This window comes from Fringilla coelebs (assembly GCF_963513975.1).
Source record: "Fringilla coelebs genome assembly, chromosome: 23".
NCBI classification, from domain to species: Eukaryota; Metazoa; Chordata; class Aves; order Passeriformes; family Fringillidae; genus Fringilla; species Fringilla coelebs.
In genome coordinates, this window is record NC_140049.1 from 1,354,992 (window position 1) to 1,366,059 (window position 11,068).

The following is an 11,068-nucleotide window of genomic DNA, read 5'->3' on the forward strand; positions in this document are numbered from 1 at the left end:
GAAATTCAGTATTTCTGATCTTTTTGCTTAGGACTCACTTCCTAGTCAATTTTACCTTTTTCTTTACCTCATCCATAATTAATGTACATTCATAAGCTCTGTGCTTGAAAAGACTAATGAGAAAGAATGAAACCTCTCCTCTCTCAAGTGGACAAATACGGGGGGGCGGAAAAAAAGGAAACAACAGGTCAAATTCTCTCACTTAGAGTTTCAACAAGAATATATTTGTCTTTTATGTTGAAAACTGTCTGGGGTGCTTCCCCTTTAGAAGAACAAAGTCCAATGCCCACAGCACGGTGTCATCCTTGTGTTGGCACATAGAGAGAGGTCCCACAGGCCAAAAGTTGGCCACCAGCAGCACAGTGTGGAATGAATCTGATGTCATCAGGGAGAACTGAGTCCTAGGCACAGCTGCACCCGTCGCTATAATGACATCCCACTTCTCTTCTTTGAATCCTTCCGTGCAATGGGACTGAAGGTCAAGATCTCCTTGTAAATGTGCTCTTGAAAAGCAGAACAAAATAACCATTAATGTGTGATTTTAGAGGACACAAATAAAAGTTGGAGTGTTGGATGTGCAGAAAAAGGCATTCAGTGGCAGCTGAAAGAGACAAAGGAGAGAGACAAAAAAAGTCTGCCTGAAGAGCTGGAGGGATCTTTGCTGAATGGATAAAAGCAAGAGATCTGTGCCCTACCATTGAGGCATCAGAGGCAATCACAGCTTTACTCAGCATCTGTAGAGGAAAGAAAGAGGGGTAGGAGAGTCCCATGCTAGACAGGCACCTCAAAGAAAATCAACTTCTTACTTTTCCACTCCTCTATGGAAAGCTTTTCATGTTCCAGAGAATCATCATAGGAATGTTGTGCCTCTGTCTCCTCCTCGATATCTCGGAACTGGTCGAAGTAGGGGTGAGCCAAGGCCTCTGTTGCTGTAAGGCGCTTTTCCACATCCAGCTGCAACATCTTGTCAAGCAGGTCCACAGCTGCAGAGGAAGGGAACAGGGCTAGGCAAGGTGCAGGGGAGCACAGGCATGAACCCTGCAAATGTGGCACAGGTATTTCCAGTGTTTCATCTCCAGACCTGAACAGTGAAGAGAATCCTCAACCTGGCCAAGGCAGCAAGGGGCTCCCATCAGTGGAGATGTAAAGTCTGCCCAACAACAGCCTCAGGGAGCTCTTACTAACAGAAGTTAAATTGTGCAGAAATAACAAATTAGACCTGAATAAGTCTTGCTGCACAGATTGGGCTGCAGAAACATGAGGAGTAAGCCAGTAACCTAAAGATATTTTTTAGTTTTAATAATTTGCTTTCATTCAGAGGCCTGCATCTCAAAAGAGTCTTAACATGAGTAATCTGTATAGAAATCTATACAGCCCTGCTAAAGAGGAGGGCAGGAAACTCAGATGCTGACTAGTCTGTCAGCCCCATTCCCACTTGGTTTTATTAATTTAAGACTTTCTTCCATTCAGTTTCTAGAAGAGTTTTGCTTGCTCTCACCTCTAACCTACCTGGGAAGAGAGCTCTTTCTAAGAGATTAATTTTTACCCTGAAAATTTTCACATCAGCTGTCTGTTAAATATTGCTAGATCCAGGTTCTACACTGTACTTTAAAATAATAATTTAAAAAAAATAGTAAGTGGCCAAGAACAGCAGAACAGCCCCATTGTAATGCCAGTAAAAGATAATTCTGCTTTTAACTGATGCATATTGGCACAAACTGCAAGGGAGAAAAGTAGCAAGAAATTATGAGGAATAGAAATAAACTTGGGGCTGTGGCAGTCAGCTTGCCTCCTTTCCAGCTGGGAAAACTCATGAGAAATGCTGGAGATTACTTACCCTGAGGATTGGCTTTAGGGAAAAGCACAGACAAATCCTTCTTGGGGATTTTAGGAAGGGACTTGATATAACTCTTTGCCTGAAAGAACAAGGAAAGCACAGTTACTGCACCTGGACAGGTGTGAAATACAGCTCTCAGTCTCAGCAAATGAAGGGAAGAGCAAAGCATCCCAGATGTCCCATTTCAGCAAACAGTTTACAAGGAACTATTTTTATTGGTCAAAACAGAGAAATACTTCTGTTTTAAGAGCTAAGCCAGAGAACAGAGAAGATTGATGGGTTTTGCTGGGGCATCAGGCACCCCACGTGGGAGTCCCTGCCAAACACAGCCATTCCCAGTGCAGCACCAGGTCCATCAGATGTGCCACCAGCACAGGGAAATGCCTTCCTTGCCTGGGGAAAAGGACATTTCCCTGCTGCTGTAGAGGCAGCACCTCTCCCATGCCAAACACAAGTCAGCCTCTTCCCTGGGTCCTCTGCCAGCAGGACCCAAATCCACAGGAGCTTCCTTACCGCTTTGTCCTCCAGCTTCTCCAAGAAGTCCTCTCCTGGATGCCCTGTTACTTTCAGGATCTGGGTCAGTTGATCCAGGTCTGGCAAGCTGTGTTAAAGATCACCCTCTGAGGAGCAAACCCTGGACACTCCCACCCCAGCTCAGCCTCCAAGAGTACGGTTAGCTCATGATACAAACCCCCCACAGTCACACAAGTAGAGATCATTAGACTGGAAAAAAGATCTCCAAGCCTTTCTTCCTGGAATGGCATTTCCATCAACAGATCATTTTTCTGGCACAATCATGGGCTTGGAAGGATGTGCAAAGCTTTGGGAATGGAGCTATGGCCACACAAGGCTGAACAGCTGATGAAGAACCACGCCACCACAGAGGTGCATTTCTGAGCTCCCCTTCTGTTTTCTTCCCCAAAAAGACTGGCCCTTGTGATTACCTCCTGAAAAACCAGTCTGACACCTGTTTTTGTCAGTAGCCTCACTCATAAAAACCCTTCCAGATACACTAAGAATTATTACGCTGCTAAGGCAAAAGGTTTAGCTTGAAAGGATACAGTCTTTTCCTTTAAAGAGTGTTTTCCCAGTCAGCATTTCTGCCATGATACAGCCAATAGACCAGATATCCACTGTTCAGAGAGAAAAAGGAGGGAGGGGAAAAAAGGAAGAAAATAAAATTTAAAAAAAAAATTAGAAAGGCAGCAGTGGTTGCTGGGGCTGTCACTTTTGCTGTTGCTTGCAGCAAACACTGATTTAAATTTCACTCCCACCCTCCTCTGTTCTTTCTATGCTGCTAAAATCTCAGCTTTCATAATTTCCTGCAAGCAGCAGCTCTGGGAGTTGTGCAATACCTCTGGGACCTGCTCTGCTCCAGGGAACACGGATGAAAATGGGGAAAAACAACTGGACAATTCAGTGAGATTTGAGCCAGCAGGATCCCCCAGCTCATCACCAGGGAGTCACGTGCTGGGGCAGGGCTGCTCACCTGTCTGGTTGTAATGCATCCAGTTCAGGATGACCTCTGGGGCTCTGTACCACCGTGTGACCACGTAGCCAGTCATCTCAGCATCAGCCTGTCTGGCCAAGCCAAAATCCAAGATCTGCAGTACCAAAGGAAGAATAAGGAGAAGGAAGGGCAGGAGAGAAAAGAGAAATCCTATGGGCAAGTGAGACTCTGCTTCTAAGAGAAAATGGAGTAGCTCCAATCAGATAATAACAAAGCTCCAACTACACCACAGACACCCATGGGATGGTTCAAAGAATTAATATGGCTTAATTCCACTGTAAACTGCAAGCCAGCTGCAAACCCTGTTGTCATGAGAAGACCCTGCTGAAAGGATCAGTACTTTGTGCTCCCTGGAAGGTCACTGCCTTTCTTGAAGCTTAAGTTTTGAGTCAATGTGCTTTATTGGAGTTGGTCTGTGACCTGGTGGTGAAGGCGTGTTCCCAGGTCACCACAACTCACCCTTTCCTATAAGAACACCTTGCAGGTGACACAGCATGGCCTCTCCCTCAATGCTGAAGATGAACAAGCTTGACCCAACCTTTATGGGCAGCAGAGCCACTCCCTGAAATATACATTACAGAAAATGCATGCTAGAGCACCACTCCAGCCAGCAGCAAGCAAACCCTTCAGAGCAACCCTGAAAATGCCTTTGTCTGGAATCACACTCACAATGAGAACCAAAGGGCAACTGCAGCTGAATGCAGTTACCCTTCAGGGATCATTCACCTGCTGCAAGTATTGCTCAGCAGTGCTGAATTTCTCTAGGAAGTCATTACACACTGCCATCCACGAGGATTACAGTGACAGAAGGCTCATTTGAGGTCCTGTGTCCTGATTCAGCAAGTGACATCAGCAGGGGAGCATTTCCCACTGCTGCAGCCACCAAGGAACACAACGCCTGGAATGGAGGCTTGGGAGGAAAGAGGAAACATGACAGTGCCAATTTCCTGCTGGCAGAGCAGTTCCTCCACGAGCTGATGTGCTGCAAAGTGCTGCTTTGCCACCTACCTTCAGCTGGCAGTCTTCATTCACAGCCAGGTTACTTGGCTTCAGGTCCTACAACAGACAGGAGCAGAAAAATTGGATACATCAACACAACTCTCAGATGAACCCCTTGATGGAGTCCCAAAACACCCCAGGTCCAGTATCAATTCAGCAAATGACTGAATAAACACCATGCCTGCTATACTGTGCAGCATTAGATTACTATTTTATTCTTTCCTGAAACAGTTTTTAATTCAAAAAGCATCGTAAAATGCTTCTCAGCTCATCAGAAAATACAGTATTTTCTCAAAATGCTGCAGGAATTAGTAAATCCAAACATATGGGGTGTAGGATGGAAAAGAGAGCAGACAGGATGGAAATTAGAGCAGACAATGCTATTAGTGAAATGATAGTTAGGAATTTATTAACTTTATGACTATACTGTGTTTCTCAGACAAAAATCAGAATAAGAGCACACATGAACTTACCCTGTGGACGATGCCAGCTGAATGAATATACTGCAATAAAAAGAGAAGCCACAATGTGATCACCAGCAGACAAAATTTTCTGTTGTCCAGCAGAGAAACAAGAGCTACAAACAAGAACTTACTGAGAACAAACCTCTGCAGCCTTCTACAGGTCCCTGGTCCCTAGGGCAGCAGTTTGAAAAGAAATTTCTGCCCCAAAATTACTGACAGTATTTACAGTGGTATTTACAGTGCTAAAGAAGATGCAGAGAGCAGAAGAGGAGGGATGAAGCAATAACTCCTCAGAGCAAGTACAACAGCTTCAAACTATCAAAGTCATCAAGGTTACAGCAGATGACATGAGAACATGGTTATTTTGGGTGTTCAAGAAAATAATCTCAGCCCAAAAACATAAAATTGCAAAACAGACTTCAGGGTTTTCAGCATACCAGTCCAACCTTCTGTGTGCTCTTCCCCCCTTTATTTAAACTCAAGGCAGCAGTGACCTGGGGAAAGGTGTGATTGAGGCGATCCCATTGATGCCTGTAAGCCAGGGCTGTGACTCCAGGTGCAGGATGTGAGAGGACAGCTGGAAAGCTCTGTCTTTACATTCCAGAGTTTGCAGGGATTCCTTTCAGCTCCCTCAAAGCCAGTTACAGAAACATATTCCTTCCTTATGCTCCTGAATAGAAAATCATTCCCTCTGTCCTCTCCCCTGAGAGCCTCTGTGACAGGTTCAGAGGAGCTCCTGCTGCTGCCAGTCTCTCCCTCTCTGTGCAGGGTTTTGCTGAGGGTTTGGGGCAAGGCAAAGACAGAAGCAAGTGCTGCCATGGAAAAACCATCTCAAGGCCTGTGGCTGCTGATTACTTTGATTCTGACTGATGCAAGAAAACACTCATTTTATTGATGTGTGGACCAGGAACAGTTCAATAGCCAATACCTGTTCTGAGGGGATGCCATAAACTCCCCACATCCTCCTGTACAGTATTGGAGGAGTTTAGTTAGGGTCAACCCAGAGGTGACACACAGAGACACAGGGAGTCACTAAACTCCTCCAGACCCACCTACCTTCAGCCCTTTCAGCATTTGGTAGACCAGGTACTGGATCTTTTCATCACTGAATTCATGTCCCATGATCTTTTGTAAATCTGTCCGCATGTATGGCATCACCAGGTAGCTAAAAGGCAGTAAGACAAGGCCCTGAGTCTGGAAGAAAAATGCAGGGGGACCAGGCTAGCCTTGTTCTCACTTGGTTTGGTTTTTCTGGCTGTGTAAGGAAGATGAGTTGTTGTGACAGTGTTCCTGGCTAACTAGCACATCCTGCAGAGGAGTTGGAATTTCAACCTGTTCTGAAAATTCCTCTTTCTCCTCCTCTGAAATCAGATATCTGATGTCAAGTAAGAACAAGGATCTTCAGGATCCTGAATTAGTTCAGACCTCAAGTGAAGTTCAATTTTGGACAGCCTTTCTCCACCCAGGAGCTGAAACATCTCACACAGCAAAGCAGCTGCATTGGCTCCCATATTTGTCATTGTAATGTTCTCTAGCCCTGCCTCAGAAGACAACATCCAGCTTCCTTCAGTACCTGCCTGCTGAGGCTGCTAATTAACTGATGGTCTTCCCGCAGGAACTGCTCTGAGAACCCTCACATGCTCTTCCTGCAGGCTGCTAACACTCAGCCATCAGCCAAACCCCAAAGCCAGGCACACACTGCTCATCTGCAGCGATGGGGAAGGAAAAAGGACTTGTCCAACGTGACCATGAACACGGAGGGAAAAAGCCCAAAAATTAATTGAGAAGAGCCAGAATCAAGAGGAAAAAAAGGACAGATCTTTCAAATTCTAAGCTTAATTGCCCTGAGGCCTGATGAACAATACTTCTCCCATTCTGAGTGCAGCCCCTTAGCTCAGCAGTCACACAGTGACATGGATCACCCTCAGTGTGATGCACCATGGAATGTAACACATCCTCATTGCACAGCTTGGTCTGTGCTGCTGTGGTGTCCCAGCTGGGAGCAGGGGTGGGATCAGTTCAGCTGTTCTGGGTGTGTCAGCCATGGGAGCTGAGGTGTGCTCTCGGTTCTCTGAGTTATTTGGGGATGCCTGGATTCTAGTCTGGTCCCTTTGCACCTCAACCCTCTCTGTTATGCTGCTGCTAAGACACAGCTGTCTTGGAAAATAATTAAGTCTACACAGAGCAAACAACTCCAGACTTACAAGTCCTGGAACCCCTGGTAGGAGGCAGTGGAGGTGAAGACATCAAGCAGTCCAATGACCTGAGGAAGGAGAGAAGCCCACATTTAAATCTGGAAAGCATTTGCTGTGCACATAGCACTCATCAGCTCTCCACTGGCAAATGCACGTGGGTGAACGCAGAAAATTCCATCTGAGGAACCCAGGGACTCCTCACTGACGCTGCATAAATGTTTTCCCTCTTACTAATACCTGGGCTCACCCATTACACACCTGCTCCATCCTGGGCACAGCAGCCTGCACATACCAAATGTCAATTAAAACACAGGTGATGCCACCAAAAGGACTTGCTCCCAGGTGGCAAGGAAACACCCCTTGTGTCAGCAGGAAGAGGAGAAATGAGCACTCACATTCTCATGCTGCATGTGCTTCAGCAGCATCAGCTCCCTGTAGGCCCTCTTGGCAAAGATCTCTGACTGGAAGGGGCGGCACAGCTTCTTGATGGCCACTTTCTCCCCTGTCTTCTTGTCTATGGCTGAACTGCAGCAGGCAAAGAAAAAACCATATGTTTGAACAGATTCTGCAACCCCACAGGTCAGCTCCTAGAGAAGAATTGGTTCCTGTGCTTGCAGAAAGACAGCAGAGAAGGGTCCTTTGAGGAACTCAGTGGAGCTCTGCACACAGAGCCCTGTGTGGCTTTGGGCAGCCTGTGCTCTTTGGGGGATGAGGTGGGACACCAAGAAAAGCACAAGTGGCTCATCTTTATTCCCTTCAACCTGCAGAAAGGAGCTGGAGGTAACAGAGCTGAGAGAAAAGGGAAACACAGATGGTTAAAGGTCAGAATTAGTTCTAATTCTGCCTTCTCCTTCCTTAATGCATGGAGATAAGGGAATAAAGATATGGCAATTTCTGCTTTGCCATCTGCTTGGAGGTTGTTGTATTTTAGGGCAGGCCAGCTGCCTTCACTGTATTCTGGAGCAAAGACTGTGGATGTCACATGTTGAAAATGATGCTGCAATTAATCCTGCTGCCTCCAGAATCCTTGATTACATACTTGCTTCGTGTAAGAGCAGGTCTGGCTGAAAATGAGACTCTTCTCTGAAGCTGATGAAAACCTGGTACAGCAGCCATTGCTGCAGGCATCCTGTGTTATTTCTGCTGGTCACATTGGCTGTTTGCAGCTGGACACAGCAATCCTGTGACAGCTCCTCTCCCTCTGGAGGCTCCTTGCTCAGATTGCCAAGGAGGGAAGGGAGGTCCTCAGACAGACAGCTGGAATTCAGGGTTCTCAGTGGAGTTTTCCAGGGGTGTCTCAGCCCCTCCTTGACCCCTCCCAAGAGGCAAACAGATGAAAAAAAGGGTTTTTCCTGCTAAATTCTACTGTGGATTCCCAGAGCAGTTCCCACTGCTTCAGAAATCCCTATCCCATCTCCCACAGGAACAGAAGAGCTGTAAATCATCATGTTCAATCCCATGGATTCCAGCTGCACCCTCCAGCCTTGCAGTGACAAATATTGAGTCAGGAGAAGCAAAGGAAGTGCAGGAACAGCTACACAAGGCAGCCGAAGTGCTGAAGATGCTGTAGGGTGTCCTAGAAGGACTCTCAGGGAGGTTTTGTCTCAGTTTCAGGACTGCAGCAGATGTCAGCAGAGGGGACAGCACTATGTAAAATTTTTGGAGGAGCCAGAAAAATAGAGGAAGGGACTCAGACCAGGGAGTCAAACTGCAGAATCCAAGGCAGATTTCCCAGTCTGAGGGTGTCCTCCCAGCTGCTGACCTACAGAACTTCTAACCCCAGCACCCAACACAGGAGAGCTGCAGGTGGAGCTTCAGCCTGCACAGCACAGACAGCACAGGTTACAGCCTTGCCATATCCCAGCCCAGAGCCCAGGCAGCCGATGCAGCTGGGAGAGCCCCGATGCTCTCCCCAGCGCAGATTGAGCAAACAGATGCAGTCTGGGCTGACCTCGGGCAGGCAGAACTGTGTCCCTGCCTCGGCTGGCAGAGATCGGCAAGACCAGCGCTGGAGGGGTCAGAAGATTCTTCTTTCACAGTCACACTCAGCTGGAAGCCAAATCCCTACAGATTTTGGCGAATTGAAAAGGGTAGAAGCAAGCCTTTGCTGCTTCTCCTGAGTTACTTTCTCAGCAGCTCAAGAAGGTGTAAAAGCCGCTGCTGCATAACGCTGCAATAGGAAATTTTCCCAGCAATTCCCAGCAGAGGACAGCAAATCCTAACTCCACATTTTCTGCCTCAGCTTTGTACAGCAATCAGCATCGAGCCCTCCCTGCTGAGCTCTGTCCATTCAAAACCACCAGGCACCCCCGGGCTGCTTCAACCTCCCTTCTTGAGAGCTCCAGAGCAGCCGAGAGTTTTACAGGGACCAGTAAAGATTTCTTTTGATGTTTGTTTTTTTCGGCTGGGCAAGGAAACTTGAAAGGATTTCTTTCTTCCTCTTGTCCTGTCTTTATTTTTCTTCCTGATTTTCTCTGTGATAAAAATCAGGGAACACTGTACAAATATAAATTAAAAGTCAAGTCTAATCCTGCCTGATTTTGCAGGACTTACTTAAGAATCTAAGAGGCCTAAACACATCTGGGCAGCCAAGAGAGTTCCCCTCTGTAAATTGGAAGCTGGAGGAAAAGGACAAAACCTGGACACCAAGGTTTCAGGATTAGTGCCAGTGGCAGGCCAGACTTTGCCCAACACCTATGAAAACAGACACACCTTTTTTTTTTTTTTTTTTCATTTATTTTTAGCTCAGCATGTTATGAAATAAGGGCTCTGTTCAGATACTATCAATGGACTGTTTCATATTTAACCTTTCAGAGTTGCCCATCTCTGGTTTGTCAGCGCAAACCCAGCAATTTCTGCCTTGTGCTTGCTCTTGCTTCAGGCACCTTTGCCTGACTGAATAATTACCAGCAGCTCCTGCTGCTCTCTTGTAGTTGGGGTTTATCATCAGCCATGAAGGAAGTCCTGTCTGTTACTGATCCTGGTTTGCAATAATTTCTATCCACTTTATGATTTCAAACTGGAAACTGTATCAGGGTGGGGGTTGTATTGTCCAGCTGCTTCAGCTGCCTGGGACTCAGCAGCGAGGACACCCTGTTCCAGCTCCCACCTCTGTAATCACCGACAAATCTCTTCCAGACACCCAGGTATTCCCCTGCCTGTGCTACCAGACAGGAACCTTAACGCAAGCTCGAGTCCAAAGCAGCTCAAAATCTGCCTGACCCCAGCGCCAAGGGGACGCTCGGCTGCCCCGGCACCCCTGCCCTGCCCGCCCGGCCCCCTCTCTGCCCAACCGGGGGCATTTTCTTCAGGCGAGTGTCCAGCTGGACAGGAGACAACCTGCCCCCATCACACATGCAAATGTCCTTCCTTAATGGAGGGGTGCTGCAAGCGCCTCCTCGTTTTCCCCCCGGCACGGAACTCCCAACACCCCCAGCCCGGGGCGGTGCGGGCAGGACCCCACTCACCAGACGGAGCCGTAGGCCCCGGAGCCCAGCGGGTGGAGGGATGTGTATCTCCTGGGCAGCTCCCAGAGCGTGTTGTTCACCTCCTGTCTGTAAAAGCCTCTTCTCCTTGCGATGTTCATCGCCCGACGGGTGTGGGACAGCCACCCCCCCAGAGTAGTGGAGTTCGGGAGGGCTTCTGGGGTGAGAGCGGGACGGGGAGGCTTCCTGCGCTGGTGAAAAAGGCTCTAGCGAGTTTCCTTCTCTGTTTTCAGCTGTTGCGAGCGTGAAGGGACATGTCTTTGGGCCCTCCTCCCTCCGCCTCCACATTGGCAGAGGTGAGGCATCAGGTTTCCTGACACGCCTCGGTGTTGTACAGGTGCCTCTGGGCTCTGCTGCAGGAGGGGAGCAGCCAGCCCCACTCGGGCACGCCTCTGCCAGCTCCTGTCATCCACAGCTGCCGCTCTGCTGCTCCATCAGCCCGGAAATATCCTCACGGGGCTCGGACAGGGGCTCATGAGATCCCTCCTCCAAACAAGGGGATGAGTAAGGACTCGCCGAGCCGGGGAATCCGAGCGACAGGCCACAGACAGCACCGCGTCAGACACGCACGGGCATCC

The 11,068-nt window shown here is 48.0% G+C and overlaps 1 protein-coding gene across 1 annotated transcript; it reads right to left on the reverse strand.

Moving 5' to 3' along the window:
* Positions 1-423: 423 nt before the first annotated feature.
* Positions 424-10,591, reverse strand: MAPK13 (mitogen-activated protein kinase 13; the record flags this gene model as incomplete). The annotated part of the gene is made up of 12 exons (XM_084220801.1): positions 424-503; positions 807-983; positions 1,838-1,916; positions 2,351-2,430; positions 2,899-2,970; positions 3,327-3,441; positions 4,356-4,403; positions 4,820-4,849; positions 5,867-5,975; positions 7,015-7,073; positions 7,401-7,530; positions 10,473-10,591. The coding sequence occupies 12 exons, from the start codon at positions 10,589-10,591 to the stop codon at positions 424-426; spliced, it is 1,098 nt and encodes a 365-aa protein (XP_084076927.1).
* Between the last annotated feature and the right edge of the window lie 477 nt (positions 10,592-11,068).